This window comes from Diadema antillarum, unplaced genomic scaffold (assembly GCF_040938485.1).
Source record: "Diadema antillarum isolate AM-2024a unplaced genomic scaffold, OU_Dant_1.0 seq00000620_RagTag, whole genome shotgun sequence".
In the NCBI taxonomy this organism is placed as follows: Eukaryota; Metazoa; Echinodermata; class Echinoidea; order Diadematoida; family Diadematidae; genus Diadema; species Diadema antillarum.
Window position 1 is genome coordinate 1551577 of NW_027271543.1, and position 24132 is coordinate 1575708.

The 24132-nt window shown below is 37.0% G+C and overlaps 1 protein-coding gene across 1 annotated transcript in view; it reads left to right on the forward strand.

The window, feature by feature from the left end:
- LOC139736061 (spatacsin-like) overlaps window positions 1–16295 on the forward strand; it is a 47129-nt gene extending 30834 nt beyond the window's left edge. The window contains exons 30-44 of the mRNA XM_071646808.1: window positions 212–349; window positions 1193–1366; window positions 3483–3644; window positions 4185–4485; window positions 4910–5049; window positions 5453–5590; window positions 6259–6322; window positions 7506–7682; window positions 8171–8313; window positions 9461–9565; window positions 10137–10305; window positions 11001–11077; window positions 11583–11732; window positions 12497–12648; window positions 14587–16295. Coding sequence (XP_071502909.1) covers window positions 212–349; window positions 1193–1366; window positions 3483–3644; window positions 4185–4485; window positions 4910–5049; window positions 5453–5590; window positions 6259–6322; window positions 7506–7682; window positions 8171–8313; window positions 9461–9565; window positions 10137–10305; window positions 11001–11077; window positions 11583–11732; window positions 12497–12648; window positions 14587–14761 — 2265 coding nt within the window. The 3' untranslated portion in view covers window positions 14762–16295. The remainder of the gene's footprint in view (window positions 1–211; window positions 350–1192; window positions 1367–3482; window positions 3645–4184; window positions 4486–4909; window positions 5050–5452; window positions 5591–6258; window positions 6323–7505; window positions 7683–8170; window positions 8314–9460; window positions 9566–10136; window positions 10306–11000; window positions 11078–11582; window positions 11733–12496; window positions 12649–14586) is intronic.
- The last annotated feature ends 7837 nt before the right edge of the window (window positions 16296–24132 follow it).

The window sequence follows — 24132 nt, forward strand, 5'->3', positions numbered from 1 at the left end:
TAAGGGTTTAGAAAATATGACAGTGCTTGCATCATTTGCATGCTGAACAAGCGCTCCACTAAATGTGCTTCATGCTTATGTTTAGTTCAGCGCACAGGTTATGGTAATAGATTTGCCTCAAGTATGAAACATGTCACTTAGAATGTAATTGTAAATCTAAATTTAATGATATGTTATACTGTGCATTGTTCTCCCAATGAATTCTGTGCAGGTTTTGAGCGATCTCTCCCAGTTTATGAGCTCTGAGGCGGGATCCACTGATGCGGGCAGAATCGCTTTTTGGATCAAGAGCAACGAGACATTGATGAAGGTCAAGTTGGACCCGCAGACCGCTGCAGAATTCTACAAGGTGCGTTGGACATCTAGGCTACAAGATTACACTGCCCTCTGCAAAGCTTTTTCGAACAGAACCTGAGCTTTGATTTGTAAGAAGAGACTATTGCAATGGATGCAATTCAGATAATGCAGTCCAAAGCAAACCAAAGTGATACACAAATATGCAGCTTTTTTTAATGTTCTTTTAATACTGGCCCCCTACATATGGTTTTGGACATGGAAATGCATGATTTCAACATGCAATAAACAATGTTCTGTCAATGTCAATCAAACTTTCAAGAGAATGCAGTGCTTTTCTTTCCTTGCTCTTGACTAAGCTGTATGACAATTCTCTTGAAGGGAATGATAAAATAATGACATACGGTATTGTCTATGAATTACACTATAAATGGTATCTCAATCAAGTAAATATCTTTGATATATGTCTGTCTATCTTTTTATCATCTCTTGTTTCTCTGTCAATCTCTCTCTCTCTACATACACCTATAACCTTCTATTTATTTGTTTCTTTCATTTATGTATTTTATCAATTTGCTTACCTACCTGTCAGTCTGTCTATGTATGTATGTACAGTATGTATGTATGTATGTATGTATGTATGTATATATATATATATATATATATATCGTTCTATCTATCTATCAGTCCATCTATCCATAATATCTGTCTGTGGTCTGTTTATCTACTCATGTAAATATATTTACCTACATGTATTAAAGTATGGTATTCATGCCTGTCTTGCTTCATCTATAAATTCATTGTTACATCTTTCTGCCCGTATATAGCTCTATATAAATGTGTGTGTGTGTGTATACTCCTATTTAAAATGTCTCTTTACCCAATCTCCTCCAAACAGACCCAAGTCTGTGAAACCAAGCTGACGGGAGAGAAACCAGCCAGGGAGAAGGCGTTTCTCCTGGGCCTTGCACACCATTGGTTATCTCACCACAAGTCTGGTGCTAGCCAGGATATGAAGCAGTCAGTGGAACAGGAGGTGTGGCAGTGGAGGCTGCATGCTGAGGTGGACAAGGTAATTGCTGGGAAGACATCATTCAGTCCACTTGGTCTTCATGTTCTGTCCTTTCGAGAATGAATTCCAGTACAGTGTTGATGTTACATGAATATATTGTACATTTTTTTTTGATGTCATAACAGTGGCCAACTAGTATGTTTTTATGATATTTGATTTTTTTTTTATGCCTCCGCAACGAAGTGGCCGGAGGCATTATGTTTTCGGGTCGTCCGTCCGTCCGTCCGTCCGTCCCGTTTTGTTTTTGTCGATATCTCAAGAACCGTGTACTGGTTTTACATCAAACTTGGTATGAGGGTATATCCTTGGGGGATAATACTTTGTGTGGATTTTAGGGTCACAGGGTCAAAGGTCAAAGGTCACAGGTTATTTTGTGAAAAAAAAATTGAAATTTCATGTTTTTCTCCATATCTCGCAAATGGTTCAAGGTATCTTCATGGAACTTAGTATATATGCTTGTACTGATGGGCAGTGATTATCTAGGGAAGTTGGGGTCGTGGGTCAAAGGTCAGGGGTCAAAGGTCAAGGTCAACTCCTCAAAATATCACTACTTTCCTTAGAATGCAATATGCCTGAAGGTTTTTGTTTTTTTTTCAACTTGATGTATGGCATGTATTACCCAATATATATTTTTAGGGAAGTTTCTTGCCAAAAGGTCAAAGGTCAAAAGGTCAAAGGTCAAGTGAAAGTGCTAAATTGCACTTTTTCCTCCATATCTCGAAAGTAACTCCAGGTATCATCATGAAACTTACATATTTATGCATGTTCAACCTAACAGTGATTCTCTTTGGAACTGTGAGGTCAAAGGTCAAAGGCCAGGTTTAGATAATGCTATTTTCCCATGTGATACTGAAATTATACTTTTCCTCAATACCTTGAAAATTACTCAATGCATAAACTTATAAAAGGGTCAAAAGTCAAGTAAAAATCATCAGTTCCCCAAATACCTGCACTCTGACATTTTAATCATTCATCCAATTGAACCTAGTTCTAGGAAAGTGAACATTCAGCACATTTGTGTCAAACCTGTCCTTTTAATATTTTGCCAATTGTGTGAAACTGTCGTCACACATTGTCAAGACATTGTACTATAGACCTATTAGGAGAACCATGCATTATGGCGGAGGCATATCAGTAGCCGTAGCGATATGTCTAGTTCTTGTATAAACTAAGAAAATATGTTTTAGAAGTAAAAAGTATGTTGTGTTTATTGAAAATTTGGTCTTGCATGGCTATTATGTGCAATTTAACAGTTATACACCAAAACATGATATTTGCCATTCAATTCTGTTATTCCTTTTTTCTGTGCCATCAATATATTTTATGATCTGCAGAGTTTAGCAGCTCTGTACTAAATCCATGTTCATCTAAGATTTTTTACATTCTCAATTTTCTGACATTTGTAAGAACATGTCATTCTTTTGTAATTGAATGTCAAAAAAGTGTCCTTGAGGTAAACAGGAAAATTTGATGTTTTGTGTCCAAAACATATGAGGAGAAATAAGTGTTTTCTCAAGCTTATGACAGTAGCAGCTTCATGAAAATACCATCAGGTCATCTTTGTCTGTTGATTTGCTGACATTAAAATGGTTGTGAATAATGGAATTTGTCTAATATGGACTTAAATTTCATTGAGTACATGTTTGCTTTTATTATTGTTTTTCATGCAAATAGATGTAACCAGTACTGAAACTGTAAAAGTGGATATTTTCGCATGACTAATTTTTCGCACTTGGCCGGGTAAGATGAGTTTTGTGTGTTTTTAATTCCACTTAATCAAGACATCAACTACTGGAACATATGGCAAACAAAAATATTCACATGCTTTTATTTTTGCGCTAGTTTTGGGTTGCGTGAAAGGCACGAAAATTTCCACTGTTACAGAAATATGTACCAGAGTAGTGAACTCTGTGTTTACATTTATGTAGTTATTATTTTGTTATTAACTTGAATGGGCCACACTAAAATTGCCTGTACATGGAATTGTCCATGAAATTAAAAAGGAGAACAGAATAATGAAATATGGTCTTAAGATACCTCCAGATTATTTGTAGCATCTTTGCAAGTCAGATGTGATTGTTACACCATGGTCTCTTCTCTTTGAATATGTGAATAGGCCAGACAGCAAGGCGAAAGGTGCACCAGCCTGGATCTGTCTGGTGGACACAGCGGTGCTTCAGACTGGATACCCAAGTCAAGGGGTGCAACAGAGCTCCTCTACAGTGTTGAATCTCTGCCCCCAGAGACCCAGGCCACCTGTAGCCTCCAGACCCAAGAGGTAAAAACCTACCAGCAATCATATCACAGATGCACCTTGGATACACAGGAGGACTTTAATCAATCAAATCAATCAGTTGGTCTGTTTTCATGGAGGCAGATTATTTTGATCTGTTTCAGTAGCATTCATTCATTGTTTGTCTTTCAAAACAATGAAAAGCAAAATTAGGGAATATTTATTGTAGAATAGATTGAGCATGTTTTATTATTTACATATTTGAAAAGAGTATAGTTACTGTGCATTTTTTTTAAACCCATTATTCCATTCAGTGTAAAAGTGGATATTTCCACGCGAGTACTTTTTCACGCACTGCCGAGTAAGATGAATTTTGCATGTTTTTAATTCCACAAGAATCATAGTGGTAGATATAACAAGCAAAAATATTTGCATCCTTTTGTTTTCGCACTTGTTTCTTGTCGTGTAAAATGTGTTAAAAATTGACACTCGGCGAAAACTTCCGCTTTTACAGTATGCATATGCTATATGCCATTAATCATCCTGAAAACTCGTGTTCTGTCCGTCCCTCACAATACTTACTAGGAGGAGAGTGCCCTCAATGGGATGATTGACAGCCTGCTGCAGCAGTGCTGCCTTGCTCAGGCTCACCGATTGGCCACACAGTTTGGCCACACATACCGTGACCTCTTGATAGCCCTGACCTGTCTGCAGCTGATGCAGGGTACGGTCACACCAGAGGGGATTGACCCCAGCCTGCAGCCACTGGTCAAGAGAAGGACCAGCCAGCCCAAGTTGGCCCGGAGGCCCAGCAATTTGGCCCTCTTAGGCCCACCAACGGGAGTGTACGGTGGACGCCGGAAGGGACTCAAGAGAACCCCTAGTGGTAAGAATGGGCCATCTGCCATGTTTTAACAACGTCCTCCGTTTGGGAAGCCTTACCTGATGGTAGCTGTATTGAAGTTTATTTATCTTAACAGCATTCATCATCATTGACATCATTATCATCTTTGTGATCATCATCAACTTTTTCTTAAAAATCAGGACTTTGATATCTTCATCACTGTCGACTGAATGGACCCAGCATGAAAGGCTGTGCTCCCACACTCGCCCAATAACTGGAAACTTTTTTTTTTTATTGGGAACACTGCTCGAGTACACTGAAATTCGATGTAACAAGCATTTTATTTGCTAGTGTTTTTGTTTTGCTTTGCTCTCCCACTTAAAAAGGGGAAAAACTGAATCATAGAGAGCAAGGACCCCTGTAACAAACTAGTTCTTTATATTGTGTTGTGCTGTCTCACCCACAGTTGCGAGTCTGGGCATTAACCAGGAGCTGAGTGCCCCAGGGCCAGATGAGAGACTGGCTACCATGGAGGCTCTTGCTGACCACACCCTGGCAGCAAGATCCTGCTGTGACCGCATCACCAACATCTACAGAATCTCACAGGTGGATGAGAGCATCTCAAAATTCTGATTCAGATTTAGATTCTTTATGCTTGCTTGATTCTAATTTTAGTTATCAACTGCTGCGAGTGTTCAAGTTTTTTTGGGGTAGGCAGCAGGTAGCCAAAATGTCTAACACCCGCTCTCCATGCTACTATGTTTAATGAATCAGTGCAGGACAGTTTGCATATTTTCATGTTGGCCTTGATATAATCAGATTAAGTCTTCCTTGGTTAGTAAGTAACTTAGAAATTTAATTTTTGCAGTGAGATAATAACTCAAACAACAAGTACAGCAATAACACTCTACATAGGTACAGCTTGCAATACACATAGTATCATGGTCAGAGTGGTATTAACTTTAGTTGGTTCTGTTCTATATGTATCTCTCTCTCTCTCTCTGTGTAGGTGCTGGGCAAACCATATGATTCACTGATCAGACAGGTGCCTTTCACCACGGTCAAGTCTCTGCTGCAGTCCAGCCATCCAGACTGCTACCTGCTGACCAAAGACTTCATTAGAGCCAATCAGCTCGCAGACAGTGAGGTATTCAATGCATGTCTTATTACAGTGCATTCCCGTTACGAACATGATTATAACAACATTCTGATTACAACGAAATCAAAATTCAAGCCTCAACATTATCCACTCTATGTTTGTTATTGTTATTTTATTCGGTTACAACAAAATTTTGATATATCGAAAGAAAACAGCCATCCGGAGGATTTTGTTTTAATGGGAGTCCACTGTACATATATGTCTTTGACCCCATATTGTTTATTGTTTTGTTCTTATTTTTTGATTGTCACTGTCAAAACTTTGAACAAAGCAATTTCATCTAGTAATGTATAAAGTGTTAGGGATGACTTCTTGATAATCCACAAATATATAATTATAGTGTTTTGTTTATTTATGATTTTTTATTTTTAAATTCTTTGTAAGAATGATAAACTTTAACATTCGAAAGCAGACTGACATTGTATGAAACGTTTGTTGCAGTTGTTCACTTGATTGGTCTCTTTTCTTTCTCTCTGTGTTTTAATCATTTCCCGTTGATGTGTCACAAGTCCCCATAGAGTTCGTAATCAGCACACCTGGTTCCTGTAAAGAGTGGGTCAAGACAGGAGAGTGGGGGGGGGGGGGTGGGGGTGGGGTTAACTTTGTAATTTTCAATGCATAATTATATGCAATTACATTTTCTCTCTCTCCCTCAGGTTGCAAATTTTCTGGTGGATGTTGTGATGACAACCCTGCAGCAGAAACTAAAGAGAAGAAATAGTAAGATTGTAGCTTCTCTGAAATTGATCTTTGTGTTTCTTCCCAAGTGAACAAATAATAAAGTCATTTAACAGGAGGCTTGGAAATATGATACCCCTTTTTATACACAAAGAAGGGCACAGGAGCTTTCCTGAAGTGCTAGAGTCTGTTCATACAGAAAGTCACCACCCACCAAAACCACGCACGAAGTGACTGAGAGAGGTGTATCTGTGATGGTAACCGCCACGAGTGTGGGAAATTTGAACATATAAATTGTATGCACAGTGTTTGCGGTATACCGTTTCCTGAGCGCTCAAAAAGCAAAAACTTGATGACGATTTACACAGAGTTGAGAGCACTTCTAGGAATGCTCCTAAGCTATTCAAATGTTGAGAGGGACATAACTTTTGAGCACTCGAGGGCTTGCTTCTCTGCTCATGCACAGTTTAGAGCACTTTAGGAGTGCTCTAAATGCCCTGTAATTCAAACATTTAAGTTAGTGTTCATGTCATACATGTACCCTTTGTGAATTTAGTATGTGGAATGTAATTAGCTCAGCCTGTGGATCTACTTCATTTGATCTAATGCATCATTGTGTGTGTGATGTGATTAATTCAGCGACAAAGGATGCATTATGTAATTATTTCACAATGGATGAAGGGTCCGTCAAAATAATGGTAGAGCCTATGCCTTTTTCATTTGCACATCAAACACAAAAAGTGAGAAGAGGGACTTTAAGTGATGATTGTTCAAAGTAGCAGTTTGTGATGTTATTGGATGAGTTCTAGTGTTAATGACTAATGCTGGTGGTAGATATTCGCGACCAGTTTGTTACAGCTTTCGTGTATGCTTGTGTTGGTGTGTATTTGTGTTCTTGAACATTTTTTCATACTGTATTTGCCATATGTTTTTGTGAATCAAGACTGGAGGCACAATTTCATGAGTGGTTGAATTCTTGCTCAAGAGCCACAGAGACAAAATTAAAAATGAGTATTATCCCCTTCCAAGAAAGAAAAAATAGTGATATCCCAGTGTGGAGATGATGTACAGCACATTTGTGGTATAAAATGCAATATTTTAGGGAATATGAGTCCCCTCACAAAATTTGTGAAAATGAAAAGACTGAAATTTACCATGCTTGCAGTATGTAGCAATGCATTATTAAAATATTACTTTAGTATACTGGACATCCTTTGTGTGACAGGTAATCTGATACGTACAGCCCCTGGTGCCTCCAGCGATGCCCCTTCCCCAGAGCGTGTCGACAAGGTGACCTTTATGAACTTGGCCAAGCTGTGTAAGGACCCGGCCAACCTGGGCTCCAGGCTCCTTGACGAGGCCACGCAGATATCACGCTCGGATCTCAGCACGTCTCGCCCAGGTCAGTCTAGTTATCATACTTTGCCCTTCATCTACCTTTTTTTGTTCTTTTTGTCTTGTGTGTGTATCTCAAATCTAACACATTGATTACTGTACACTGTATATGCCATGTACATGTATTTAGCACGTGTAACTTTGTTAAGAATCAGAACTTTCTGATTAATATTCGCAATCATGGAGTACAGTAATCCACAGAAAAATATGTGCTCGCACATCGCATTCATAGTAGTAGTAGTAGTAGTAGTAGTAGTAGTAGTAGTAGTAGTAGTAGTAGTAGTAGTAGTAGTAGTAGTAGTAGTAGTAGTAGTAGTAGTAGTAGTAGTAGTAGTAGTAGTGGTTGTTGTGGTGGTCGTCAAACCATGGTGGTGATGGCAGTAGTAGTAATAGTAGTTGTAGTTGTAGTAGTAGTCATAGTAGTAGTGTAGTGAGAGTACATTTTAGTATCATCAACATCATGATAATCATTAACTATTATTTTGTGGTTTACAGCCTTGAGTCTGGAAGTTGAGCTCATCATTCGGGCCCATGACTGCTTCACCCTCAGCTGTAACATGGAGGGCATAAGCTCCGTACTGAGGGCTTGTAGCGACTGTGTTGCTGCCCTCACACAGACAGAAGAGTACAGTCTCATGGTATGTATTCTGTTAATGAAGTGTTTGCAAGTGTACATGCCCACGTGTTTGCGAGTTGGTGTGTGTTAAGTGTGTGTTGTGCAGCTAAGATGAATGAAGGAAGAGTGTGTGTGTGTGTTACTTTTTGTGTGTATGCATATCTGTGTTGTGTGAGTGTGTGTGTTTGTTTACCTGAACGTTCAAGTAGACTGCTTCAAGTGTATACCTAGACAAGAGATATTATGCTGTGTATCTTTATTTTGTATATGTGAATATCTCTACATTTGTTTACCTGAACATTCAGGTACAGTGATTCATGTGTACTCCTTGACAGGAGATACTATGTTTTGTGGAAACATTTTGTGTATTTAAACATTCATGAGGAATGTAAAGTTTGTATAGCAATAAATGAAATTGAAATTACAAAAGATTTGAAAAAAAGTAGATGTACAATATACATATGTGTGTGTATTCCTTCATATCTACACCATTCCAGAAATACACAACAGTTAACAATGGATAAAGGCTACTTGTGGACTTCCTTAGTTGCTAAGAAAGTGTAACAAAGTATATAGCATCTTTTTGATACTTCTGAAATCTGACGTAATGTATGAAAATGTAGAATGATCCATGGTGGTTGCTGCATTGTTCTATTTTGAGATATTTAGGAAGGGGCTATAAGATACAATAGTAGCTGTTGGCTTCCAGCTGATTTTGTTCATTACAGTGTATGTCAAAGGTTACTGTACGAGCTGAAATTTTCGCGGTGGTTTTATTTTCGCGACTTTCGCGAATCGCCTTTGAACTGCGAAAATAACAACACGCAAAAATAACAACGCGCGAAAACAAAAACACGCGTGAGAGTTCAAGTAAGTTCAGTTAGACCCTCGCAACTGCGAAGTTCACAACACGAGAAAATGTCCTCCAAGTAGCAATTCGTGAAAATATCTGCACGTGAAAATTTCATCTCGTACAGTACATGGCAAACCTAAACTACTGGTATACTAAATTTTTTTCTGTATTAAAATTACTGTTACTGTGAGTAAATGCCAGGGTTTTGTAAGGTCCAGAGGTCCAGAACATATGAAGCACATGATGCCAAATAATGTAAGCTTTGTGATAACTCATTGTTGTTGTTTTTTCTCCCTCTTTACATTTTGTCTGACAGGTTCGGCTTGTGATGGGAGTGAGACGATACAACGAGATGACATATTTGTTTGAGATCCTGAGGGCAAATCATCAAATTGAGGCACTTCTCAAGAAAGGAGCCGGTGTAAGCCAGTGTGATCACATTAAGGACTTTGAGATCTGTTGATAATTTGTGATCTGTAGAACAGTGGATAGTCTTATCACTTTTCATGAAGTAGGAATTTGTTGATTTCATTTCCACCTTTATTGCTCAATCTGTGATTTTATATTTCTCTTTATCTCTGTGTTTTGCGTGGCAATCTATCTCTCTCTCTATTGCATCATTTTACTATTTCACAAGTTTTCTGGCATTGCTCTCCCTTTATATTACATTATAATGTCACAACTACCTGTTGGTTTGTTTGTTTTTTTGTATTCTTTATCATAATTCTCAAAAAGAGACTGAGTAAAAAAGTAGTCTTACATATCTGCCTAGACTTTTTTGAGTGATATCAGCTTGGTATCATAAAGTTACTGTCCCCTTTTCTACTCGCTGTGATATTTGCTCCCTGAATTCTGTGATTGAGAGGACTAAACATTCTCATCCAATAAGAACTGTAACCATGACTGCATCTCATCTACGTTTTGGATGCCACCCTGGCATTGCCATCTTCTGTTATTACCAGTATTTCTATTTCTTTTCCTTTTATTTGCAGGACGACAAGCTGAAAGTGGCACTGCTGGACTACCTGAAGAGATGTGACCCTCCGGACACAGAGACTTACGGCCTTGTGGCCCTCAAGTGCGGCATGTACCGGGAGGTGGCCAGTCTGCTGGAGCAGGATGCTATACAGAGGATCAAGTCACTAGAATCAAGGAGTATGGGTAAGGAGCAGGTGTCTTTACTTTAAGCCCCCACTGCAAACACTCTTCTCTGCAATCCGTCAGTTCCTTTTCCCCATGTTTCACGCATTATAAAGTGCATTGGCCTAATGTTAAAAGTGTAGACATAGGGAGGTGCATTTGGAGAAAAAAAAATCATGATAATAGATGTGCAGCATCTCCTCTGCTAAGCGATATTATTAGTGTTGCTTTAATACAGAATACTCCCAGAATGTAATTTGTCATTATAAGACTATAAAGAGTTTTCAAATTATGAACATGATATTTTTTTAAAGAAAACTGAACTATTACTGTAGCATGCAGTCAGCTTGCAGCTTTACAATACGTCTTAACCATAATGTAGTTGAATACTTGTTGTATCATTATGATTGAGATAATCCTTTTGTCTGTGATTTTTTTTTTTCTGAATACGCATACAACCTGTACATTATCTTATATGTTGGTAAATATGATGATTCATTTTGAGTATGCTTACACATACGGTACAAACAAATTTTTCTATTGCGAAGTTCATATACTATAACCTTGCATGGTATGAGTGGACATGCAAACTTAATTCTAAATCAGTGACACACACACTCTAAAATGCTACTGAACTAAAAAAAGGGGGTAAAAAAGAAGAAAAAAATTGATTTACTTTCTCACTTCCATTCATCCATTTGATTTCTTGTTTCCAGACAGCAACATTGAGATTCAGAATATTCTTGAGAACATCCTGCAAGACTTGACAAACGCTGCCAAGAACTTTGCACAGGTAAGTAATTCAGCCACTCTTAGAGCCGCAGATCACGGATGGTGCTATCAGTATTAAGTTTTTGTTGACAGTAGGTGCTATGAGGTGCTGAAAACAAGGTAAAAATCATGTCATTAGGAAATGCTTTCTTCAACCAGCATTTTGGTACAAAGTGCATTTGACCATGTGACACCTGTTATCACTGCATGCCATCATATAACTCTATTCACATCAATCCATTCACTGTCCTTTAATAAAGTCATTTTATATTGCAGATTATTTTGCATTCCTTTGCAATTATGGTTTTAAAAAAAAATCTCAAAAGTCTCAAATTAGTGCATGGTAATTTTTAGATTCTTTATTCTCATGTAAGTTTGTTATATTTTGGTCCAATTTAAATGAAACATTTACTATTCTGGGTTGCTTTACATCTTGACTGATATATTCATAAGGTTATGCAGTCAATGAGTGAAGTTTGTATTTCAAGGAAGTGTTCCTTCCTTTGGTTTCTTCCCTCTCCCATCAGGATAACTGTCTGCGTCATGCAGAGCGCTGTGTCAAGAAGGCCAGGCTGATAGCTCTTCAGATCCATCTCCTTCCCTTGAGGTCAAAGGTTATCAACATTGACCCCAAAGATGTTCCCAAATTCGTCTCCCAACACCCCAAATTTCATGAGGTATTAGACTGTTTTTGTTGTTGCTATTGTTGGTGGTATCAGTTATGCAAGGAGGGGTTTATAGACACCCCCCCCCCCAAAAAAAAAAAACCACAAACAAACAAACAAACAAACAAACAAACAAACAAACAAACAAGGAAACGGGAAATTATTTCTGGTTCAGTTGCTAATTTTCAAGAATTTACTCATTAGTAAGTTTATTTTGCCTGTGAAGTGTATATGCACACATCTGTCAGGCCTTTGTGAAATCATAAGTCTTTCATTTGAGTTCACCAATTCGGGCTTTGTCTCTTTGTGATATCATTTCCTTCCAGTGTCCTGTTTTTTTTTTCCTTTAAGTCTCTTAATTGGAGAGCATTTTTGTCTCCAAGCATTGGAAATTTCTGTCATCAGTCTGCACTTGGTAATAGAATAGGATGAACTATACCATAACCCCACCACTTTATTACTTCTAGTTAGAAAAGGGGAGCCATTAAAGTAAGTATTCCTGGAAAATGTTTTCTCTAAGTGTGTTTATAGGGTATTAACATGTCTGTATTCTTCTTTATCTGTACATTATGTCCATGCATATCTCTGTGTATTCTTGTGACTATTAACAGGCACCAGTATTAGTCCTGTACCTATAATGATTTTTATGTTCACTATATTTTCCACATTAAATTTGTTTATCAACATGTATAAGCAGTATACTGAAAATACAATGACTATTAAAGGAACTTGTCACTGTGCAGTGTCTGCATCTTTTGACTTGTGATCCCCTGCAGGCTCTTATCATTCAAGATGCGTACCCCCAGCAGAGTGAGTGGTCTGCTGCCCTCTACCACAACGTTGTCCTCCAGGGAAACTTCAGGTATCTGGAAGACTTCCGGGCAAGCATTCAGCTAACTGCCAACCACTTTACAGAGGTTGCTTCCAGGTATGGCCCTTGCCATTTCAGTGTACATCTGTTGCAAATGAATTTTTCAGATGGAGAGGCCCCCACCAAGTTAGGTGGGAAAAGAAAGCTGTGGGTCCTTGTTTGTTTGTTTGTTTGTTTCATTATTATTAGTTTTGTGATAAACACACTCCAGGGGCCCGTTGCATAACACTTACAATTATTCTAACTTTGCCATCCCATGGTAACTTCCATGGAATTCTTGATTTTGATTGGCTGCTGAGTGTTGTTGCCATGGCAGAAACCATTGGATGGCAAAGTTACCATAATTGTAACTTTTATGCAACGGGTCCCTGGAGTAGAGGCCCATAAGCACAATAATCAAAGTTGTGGTCTTTGTGACATAAAATTGTGTGTTCCATAATTTGTGGTCATTCAACTTGCAGAGTTAGTGATACTGGTATTCCATTAAACTGTGCAGCTCAAAAAATATGTCAGGCATTTAAAGGAGAACTCCAGTGAATATTTTAATTAACTTTGATTGGAAAAAAAAAGACGATCACACCAATACAGTGATCAAGATGTTTACTTAAATCAGACAAAGGGGAGAGAAAAGTTGTCAAAATTTTAGGTTTAGAATTAGTGACAATAACGAATTGACCTTCAGTTTATCTGTGCCTAAGACATTTCAAATACTACTGTACATCGTGATGAAAACATAGTAACTTTAACTTGCTTTTATCAAACTTGTTTCTCTGTTAGAACACAGTATTATCTATTATTATCATCTATGTAGGACATTTTAGCGGCGCATTAAAAACGTATTCTTGCCCAAGTAATTTTCACTGTGCAATATTAGAGCGTATTGAATGAAACACATGGTAGGCCAATGTTGTATAATTCCCCATAGGCTACCGTTGTTTAGTGGTAGTGAAACAATGCACCATATTTTGTCTCATCTGTTGTACAAGCGCTTGCTGAGTGTGTAAACGTTTGTTACTATACAAAATGAGCTAACTCTCGTTACAATTCACAAGCATGCACACATCTTGCGACATGTGCAAGTGCAGTCACTTCTTTTTCAATGCAGAGTCAACTTCAAAGTCTAATAGAAGTATCCTACTTTTTCTACAGTTTATGCCTTCTCTAGATATTAATGATAATGATAATAATTACATGCATATTGAATGGCTTTAATTCATGGAATACCAGGGAATATTGTACTTGCTAGGGCCATCCAATATGATATATATTACAGTTCATCCCCATGTGAAAAGATTCACTGAGCCAGCAAATCAAGGGCTTTGCAGTTCACAAGTATGTGTACCAGTGACAATCAACCTTGATTAGAATTCAGTACTTTTGATCAGAGTTTATCTACAACACTTCTGGAGTTCAATGGTCCATAAATAGGGGCTACATATGATTTTTTTTTCCACTTTTGATCATTTAATCTAGCAGCAAAAGCTATTTATTGTACAGAAATGCAGCAGTCACTACTTACACTTCTTGTTTGTTTTTGGGGTCCTGCATCCTTAAAGTCTAATGAGATGCAAAACCTGTGGAGCAAGATCAATTTTTTTTTTTTTTCTGTGAAAGCCACTGGAATTACCCTTGTAATAGGTTAATCTCTTCTTTACTGCTTCAGTGAGTTGATTCTGATAGTGCCAGAGTACCACATGCAGGTACCCTCACTTTCTAATAAATGACCTTATCATTGCTTTTTGAAAACTTCAAATGTGTTTTACTCACAGAGGGCATCCAAGAAGGCAGTTTTGACAAAGTTATCTTTGATAACCCTGCAGCAAGCTCAACATGGAACAATCAATAAACACTATCCACTTTTGAATTTACTTATAATAACATGTGCACACACACTTGTACATGCAATTCTGTGGCTCTTGCTTGTTTGCTCTCTGTGTAATGCACTGAACGTGAAATGAATGTTGCCATTAGCAAAGCAGTCCCATCTCTCTCCAGGTACCGACAGCAATCGAACAAGACTAGCCTGGTGGTGTCCCACATGCAACGCTTCCTGGGCCACTGTCCGGATGTCCTGACAACCTATCGCATCGCAAACCAGCTGGAGTTCAAGGACATGGCCCTCAGTCTGCTCAAGGGAGATGCCGCAGCCTACCTGACTGATGTAGCGTAAAGCAGGAGGCAAGAAGCTCAAGTTCAGAACATGAAATCCCCCCTCTGGCTTTTTTGACATTCTGTCGTAAATGTGAAACATCTCTGTTTGCGGAGCTGGAAAGATTCTCCACAGTAAGTGCGATGGGAGGAGATGTATTGTATTGTTCATGCATTCCTTCTAGGAACCTGGTATACTAGGTTCCCGTGGCATCAACTCATAGACGGTAACCTGGTATACCAGGTTACCGGTTCCAAAAATGAGTACTAGAGTGTCTGCATATGTGGCCTAAATTCATGTTTATGAGTCCTAAACTGAGTTGAAAATTTACTTTACCAGAAGGTGTAAAGTTTCTGCTACCAGTGTGTGTTCTTCTTCTGTCTCACAAGTGTGTGTGTTTTTGCATGATTTACCTTTTCCAACATAGTAGTGGGCTTGTTGTGCTGCTAAACTCGTATAAAGATGTGCGTAGCAATCGAGACTGAACTCACTATATCTTGACTTTTGCTGACCCCACCCAGGTGCCCTTTGTAGTGTATAACAGAGCATTTTGTAAGCCCAGTGCACGCTCTATTCATCTAGCGGTATTCATACCTCATGTCCGATCAATAGTTTGCATATGTTGGACGGTACATGCAGTTGACCATGGAAAGGAGATACATGTACTGCTTGACTGCTCTCACACATTGGGATTACCAACCTGTCCATTCTTTGTTGACAGGCAAAAAAAGAATCTTGTTTATGGGCATTGAAGTTTCTCAGAGATTTGCAGAAGGAATGGGTTAAGCACTCCATCCTACGCACTACTCCAGTACTATAACTGCACGTAGTAAACCTCCCTGTGTGTTTTGTACACTTGGTTTGGCTGAAACAAGAAGTCAGCAGGTAGAATTACAAGTTTTTCTCTAGATATTAGGCCAAATTTGTATACCTCAAAGATCAACATCAAAGCTGTAAAGTCAAAGTAGAGCATGCACCGTAGAAATAACAAAAAGTCTGATGCTTTGACCAAATGTGAGGATTCAAGATAGGTGAAATGGGAAAACCTAGACAATCTTCAATTTCTCATATATTACTATTTGACGTAGCAATTTTTCTGCTACACTGTACATTATTCTCAAGTTTTGGATCATGAAACTAATGGGAAACTGCATTTTCAGCAGTTTGAAGAAGAAAAAAATCTTTAGTGGCACATAAAGAATTATAAGGTATGTGTCTTGCATTCCCCTTCTTATTTCTTCAGAATATATAATTGACACTACACTCTGAAACTTTTTTTCTCTATACACATTTTTCCAGAGAGTGTGTGCCTTCTTACTCAATATAGACAGACATTAGGACAGTCCAGTTTTATTGAGATGCATATCATCTTAAAACTTTAAGTCTGCTCTTTCAGAATTTGCTATTAACTACAAATATTATCTTGCAACTTTCCATTGTTCTTCTGATGCATGGTCAAATATTACCTCTTTCCTATTTCAACTAACCTGAGATTTTCCAGAGTCTCCTGTTTCCGAGTCCTGTGGGAGGATCCCCTGCTATCGCTTGACTTGCCATAACTCCAACCTCGGTGACACATATCCACAAGGTCCTCCACCTTGAAAATTCAAACACAAGTAATTAATCATTAAAAAAAAAAATTGTTATACTAATAAACATCAAGTCACATAGTGAGGTTACCTGCCTAATTTTGAGAAGGCAATCAGTGTGTTTTTAAGAAGATGAAAGTATAAAAGTTTATGCACGCTAGATGATGACTGTGCAAGATTTTAAAAAAAATAAACATATGGGAAAGTAGGTTATGAGGTTCTCTGCTTGAAATCCAGAGCAAAGCTAGTCAATAACTTTGAATATTTATGAAATAGATACAATAAGGAGAATTCAAAATGAAGATATGCATTGTGAAAGATATTTCAGCATTATTTGATTCTCTCGAAAAAACTTATAGTTGACAGAAAAAAAGTAATATATCAATAGCCTGTCCTGTTTCTTTGGTCCCTGTATTTCTTTGCTTTGGATCATAATAGTAGTTTGTTCCAATGCACTCGGATTTCCCCACCACTGCAGCTGGGACATTGAGTGCTGCCTGCTCTGCTGCCACCCTCTCCCAGCATGCGTTTTTCCTTACTTGTACCTGTGAAGTGATAAGACATTTATACATGTACAAGAACAAGAATTTAGCTTTCTTTCATTTCCATATGATAGAAATTACGGAACTAGTGGACACAAATACATTGAAAATGAAACAAAAAGTACTCGCTCTTTCGGATCCACTATTGGTTTTCCCAAAAAGGGTGCTGGCATTCCTTTGTACAAAATCACACTGATACCCTATCTGGATGTCTGTGTAATTTCCATGACATTTCTTTCATTAGTCTGTAAAAAAAAAAATAATAAAAAAATAAATATAATGTTATACATGATTATCACAAAATCTATAAATGTAGTTATGCTATAAATTCATGTTGTTCAAGTACAACACATTAAATTCACAGCCATCACTTATAAATTATTCAGGTCATGAACTAATGTAATTCAAAGATTTTGAATTGTAATCACTAATGAGGATTTCTTCTTCATCTTATGATTTAGCTGTAATGCAGCAGAGATACTTGGAATCTACATGTATCTCTAGCTACAGCATAACATTGTACATGTAATACCATTAACTGAGAATTAAAAGGAATTGTACATAGTATTGGCCATTTTGAGACTACATGACCTGTATGTTTTTCATCAAATAAACTTCATCAACTAAAATTTTAATTCCTATAGGCCCTATAGATTACATTTTCTTTCATATAATAATGTTAATAATGATAATACTAATGATAGTAAAATAACAATAGAATAAGTGTAATTAATGATGATAATAATGATAATAATAATAATAATAATAATAATAATAATAATAATAATGATAATGATAATGATAATAATGATAATACTAATGATAGTAAAATAACAATAGAATAAGTGTAATTAATGATGATAATAATAATGATAATAATAATAGTAATAATAATGATAATATAATAATAATAATAATGATAATAATGATAATAATAATAATAATAATAATAATAATAATAATAATAATATAATAATAATAATAATAATAATAATAATGATAATTAATGGAATGGATACACAAAAACTTAGAGATAGATCAAGATTCACATGACAACATTTATGAAATAAGCTAGATCAAGTATTTAATGTGACTTTGAGACATAGTCTAGAACTGTAAATTAAATTCATAACCTGAAAGAAAAAACAAAGGCTGACTCCAAAAACATTTTGCGAAAATCAGGGTCTTTCAAAATTCAAACATGCAATAGATGCTGATTACTCTCATGAGAAATGACCAAATGAATATGAACGAGAAATATAGGCCTAGTTAACAGTTTAGATCCTACTTTTCAAATATGATTGCCAAAAAGTTAAATATACATTCCTTTATTAGTACACCCAATCAGTGGGTTACCCCGTAGGGAGATTTGATACAAAAAAACATACTTGAAGCCTGTTGGTATCAGTATTTCATTGATATCATCAACTTTCATTTCAAATACACTTATGATATCAAAATCTTGTGTATACTCTTTAATAAATACCATCATTTCACTTTTTAGAAGCCTGCAAATATTTAAGGCCAACAGTTTTTGAGAATTTTGTCTGATTATCTGCTGGTCCAGCGGTATCCTATGGCATTAGAAAGAGGACGAATTCCTTCATTCTCACCTCTGACCAGCCAATTCCATGGAGATCATCGGGTGAGTCGATCATGCGTTTGATGATCGTGGACCCAACTTTTACCAAGCAAAAGATCTTTCCATCGATGGTCCAGACTTTCTCCATGCTGGAGTCCTTGTAGAGTTCCCTCACCATCTTGACTCTGAGTTGAGTAAGATCCTCAATGATGACCCTGCCTTTACTATAGTTGAGATCCCTCAGCTGCTTCTTTGCTTTCATAACCTCCATCTTCTTCTCCCTTTTCACTATCTTGGCGATGATGGGGCGAGGCTGTGATGACTTAGACATCACATGATGGCTAACAGAAATGTCATCCCTTTTCAGATCTTCACTAATCTCCTTTGTCACGGTGAAAACGGTCTGGGTGGTGTCCTCATCAGGTCTGCTTTCTGGCACCTCGAAAATTTTTAAGCTGTCTCTTCTAGATTACTGCTCAAGTCTCTCTACTTCAAAGCGATTAGTTTGGACATGATGGGTTGAAGAGCTCAAGTGAGGCACTTTTGCCGTCGGAGGCTGAAGCTTTTCCATAGCAACAGATGTGGCAGATGCTACGGCTTGGATCACAGCTTGGATTATGATTAGCTGGATAGCCACAAGCACCTTCGCAACCAATCAGTGGTCCATCATGGTCTCTCTGTCCCTCCACTGAGCTCTTTGCGTGGGCCTTTTTCAATCCGGTGGCAGCAACCACCGCATATGAAACCGCCTCCTCCTCGAGAGCCATCTTGGTCCCTTTATCTTCTGCTTTGATGGCTACCTCATCGTCCAGTTCTTCAAATCTTCTGCTTTGATGGCTACCTCATCGTCCAGTTCTTCAAATCTTCTGCCACTTGCCATGACGTCACAATAGAGGCAATAGATGCGTGCACCAAAGTTTTCTCAGTGAGGGTGCTTGAAAAGAGGAGGAGAATGATGCTGAGCTGGTTGCTAAGAGACAAGTGTGCTCTTTTGCATGCTGGGAAGAGTGAGTTGACACCTTTCATTTAAATCACACATTTCTCAAAAGAGCATCCAAATCAATCAAGGTCAAATGGAATATGAGTTCCTATTTTCTTATGCTTACAATTCATTAACAGCCTGTACAACATACCTGATAAAAAGAGGTGAAAATAACATTAATATTCAACTGATTTAATCATAAATGGAGATCCAAATAACAAATATCCATACTACACTGTAAGTACGTATATTACTAACAATTACTGACTCGTACTAACACCCACACCTAATCACCTATAGTTCATTCTGTTTAGTTTTAACATTTACATCATTTAAATCACTAACTACTTGCTGCACTTTTTGTGAATTAAAACTGCAGTTTTACTAAGCTTCCATAATTCAGAGTTTACAATCAATTTCAAGACAGTATGTATTTTCAGTTCATTTGTCACAGATGCTAGAAATGGCACACCCAAAGGGATGTGCCATTTTGTAAAAAATGATAGTACGTCCTTCTACTTTTGGGATGTTCAGGATTTTTTGCATGTCTTCAGTAGCTACTATAATTTCAGGATTATTTTTGGAGTTTTCCAAATCTGAATGAAGAACACTCCTACATTATGTAGCATCAAATACGCTTTGTTTATGTGCAGGATAAGTCAAGCAGTCATCACAGTCGCATGATACGCAGTTGTGATCCTCTGGGTTAGAAATACGGTGCTTCTTGCAAGAAGGGCACAGATCTCATGAGGGAATAGTGAAAGAAATATTCATGGAATTAAACACTTCTCCAAATAGCTCAGTCATTTTGTTGTTAAAAAGTTTCTTTATAGATAAACTGGTCGGTAAGTATCTTCAGTTTGGTGCATGCTCTAACTTGTAATGAGAGACTTGAGGTCAATGCATTTTGATGAAATCTTTGGTGGATTTACAAAATTGAACTGGAAATTTGTTTGTAGCAGGTGTATGTCTCCTTCTTTTGTCTTCATTGACAAACTGTTCCTTTACTCATTACAGCTCTGTGTGTCATCATGTCTTTTTTCACAGATGACCTTTATGTACTCATGCTCAGAATATAACTTTGAACTGGTGTATCATATCGCTGCTGGGGTGACAGGACCTTGTATCTGCAATTTTGGTGAAAATGACTTTTTTGGATTAATGGTCAAATAATGGGATAAGTGATGTCCTGTCCAAATCCCAACTGTCTTACTCCAGAAATGAAGCCACCACAGCTTTTCAAAGGAAAGGCCATCCCATTCACTATAGTGTTTGGCCGCCATGTTTTTTGGCTCTCCTGAACATTTGACATTTTGTAGATACGAGGTCTTGTCGCCCAAGCGACGATATATCTGTGTCTTTGCTGTCATGTCTGCGTATGTATGCATCTAGATTAGTCAATTTTAATAGTTGATGCATGTTTCTCTCTTATGTTAAGATGATGATAAATTTGGGTGAGATGCAATCATGATAAATAATAGCAGCATTCCCAAATTAAATGTCTTCCTTTTAAAAGAACCAGCATTTGTACTGATAGAAAGTAAATACAGTGTACACGTAAAATGTTGCATATTATTGAAGTAGTATGATCAATACTTGAGTTACAATAATCTGTTTAATCAGGACTTGATTCTTTTGTTTAGTGTGCGTACTTGACCGATGTGCAGATGCAATTAATGAAGAATATATCAGATTTTCTGTTCCAGGTGCAATCTCTGTCACATCTCAGTAAAATTCTGTCAATTACATAAACATCATATACTTCAAAAAATATTGTAAGGCAATGTCACAAGTGGTCAAATTTGCCATCAAGGACCACAGAGACAGAATGAAAATGTAGTATTATCCCTTTTTTGGAAAAAAGTGGAGATGATTGTACAGTGCATTTGTGTAAAGGAATGCCATATATTTTTTTAATATATTCATGTATTTGAAATTTCACAAATATCAGACCTCTTGTAAGCTTCACTATAAAAAGAAAAACACAGTGAAAAATTCTGAGTTGTTCTCTTTGAATCTTCTCAAATCTTTTCCAAAGTTTCATTGATATACATTGAGTAATTGATTTCATCGTCCTTTTCTATGTAGGACTTTCGTAAAATTATGGTATATACAGTACCTCAAATCAGAGGGTGGAATGAAGAGTGCATATAATGTATTGTGGAGGCATCTTTTATGACATCCTGATGAAATTTCCTCCCTTTGTGTTATATTTTACAAGGATTAGATCAAAGTTTTCTTTATGATTGAAGTCTTTCTTTATAAATCTATCATTGTAATATTCATGTAGCATGCCAACAAGTACTTAGTAAACATAATATATTGCAATCCTGAGGATGTTTCTTCAAAGGTACTGGTACTTTAAATTGTATGTAAAAGGTTGGGGGTTTTTGTGCATGTTTATGCATATTATGACAAAGTTTTTGTAATCTTTCATGTGATGATGAATGTACAGATTTTATACTGACAAAGCTAGGATATCTGAGAACCTAAATGTATGCAATATATATCAGAGTATTGTACATTATATTATCACAGTACTTAGTAGTTGTTGTTGTTTTTTTTTTACAATGCAAGGCCCTTGTTTGTACACATTTAACTGCATTTAGAATGATCAAATATATATTTCTTTGATAACACTGTTCACAGTAAACATGATATATATGCATTTGTATGTAGAGAAATCGGCTGATTTCATCTGTCTGTTTCTATGGAAATGCAATGAAATAAAGTGATAAAAGTCACACAGTATCGTCTAGATGTACCAGGTAAATGTTTGGTCATATGTGACCCGCTACAACAAAAGGATCCTAAAGTCGCTAACGGGCGAGCCAAGCATGGCCCAGAAAAATGCTATTTTCGGGCCTTTCCTTTGATCATTTAGCTTCGCAATTTCGGCAGATGATAGAAGATACATTAGACTACAACATTATGTAAAAACAGATATCTGAACGTTTTGACAGATTTTGGTGATATGACTTCAAACTCGATTTTCTCGGCTCACCCGTCAGCGACTTTAGGATCCTTTTGTTGTAGCGGGTCACATATGTTGTGAAGCTTTGATCATGGTTGATAGCCTGGGCTTTATGAAGGTATAGAGACTTCTTTAAGAGAGAGAGTGAAAAATCAGTGGGGCGAGATAAACCTCGGTGATGAGGCAGGATGACAAATTTAAAAACATTTGGTCAGTTCCCAAACAACAATTTGATCACTGGAAGCGGGAAGTTTCCCAAAAGCTGTGTGTGGTGGAAAGACCTTTTTGCAATTAAGGCCCTCTTGCTGCTGTTAAGGAAAGTTAGTGTGTCACATCTTGTTTTAGCATGTGTTTCAGCAATGTGAAGAGGAGGACATTGCTATTTTGATGAGTATTGACCTTTCAATCTATTCATACAAACATGCATGAAATGTGAAGCAAGGTGTTTCTTGTGTATAAATTATATATATACATATTTTTGTGTGTGTATGTGTGTCCAACCCTGTGAAGTCTATCATGCACACAATTTTTAACAATATTTTTTTCTGCACCATAGAGCATTAAATCTTTCTTCTCTTGCATCTTCCATGGATCTACAGTATGACCCGTTGAAATATTTTCCAATTTATTCAAATCCATTTACACCAAATAACATCTGTTTAACCCAATGTAATTTCAGGCCAAAAAATAACATCTTCATAGTGGCTTTTGACCTTGGCATTTGAGCTGTCATCCCTGTCATTTCAGCCAAATAATAGCAAATTTATTTATCTTTTACCAGATAATATATTGTATTGCCACTAGACATTCTTAGGCTAAAGTTACAGCCAGAAAATTCAATATATAAGAATAAACATTTGTGTTCTCTAATCATTTCTAAACATCGAGCAACTGATATTTGAGATAAAAGTAGAAGCTTCGGATCCCCTTAGATTCTTTAACAATGTATGATACCTGCTGCTGTAAAAAAAAGAAAAAAAAAATATATATATATATGTGTGTGTGTGTGTGTGTGTGTAATGTTCTCTTCATAATTTTGACACAATGATATTTCAAAATCTTCAAATGGAATATACCATCCCCAATCTGTCATAATTTGTATTATAATGACTGGATGTACAAATTATACCTCTATGAAGATTTCTTTTATTTGCTTGGTTTTGAATTCTCTGACAATATCAGCATGTTGTGAATTGTGTGTGTGGTCTCCAAGCTTTCCCAATATGCTAAAAAACAACAACAACAACAAAAGTTGACCCCATACAGTCATTTGTTTGATTGTTTTTATTATTTGATTTTGGCATTTTATAAATGTTTGTAGTTTCAACAGACAAACCTTGAAGGCTTTCCCTTCTTGTCTGTACCATGAGACAAAAACTTTCCATCTTTTCAAATACATACCAGTGTGTGTGACAGTATACAGTAACCATATCATGAATAACATACATGTATAAGTACCGGTAGTGAGAGGTTTTTGTTAAGCAAATACACATTAGTTTATGGTACTTTGTAATGAAAGTATGGGGACTCTGCACACCACCCATGGCGCTCCACTGAGAGTATTGCCACAATAGGCAAAACACAGAAATAATTACTAGTATTATATAATACAATTCTTACCAAGCATACAGCATTAGAGTCTGACTAAATTGCACTACAACTCATGCTTGCTGTTGTAGTACATGTGATAGGTTTTGAGACTGTGCATAGCCCCATCATAGAC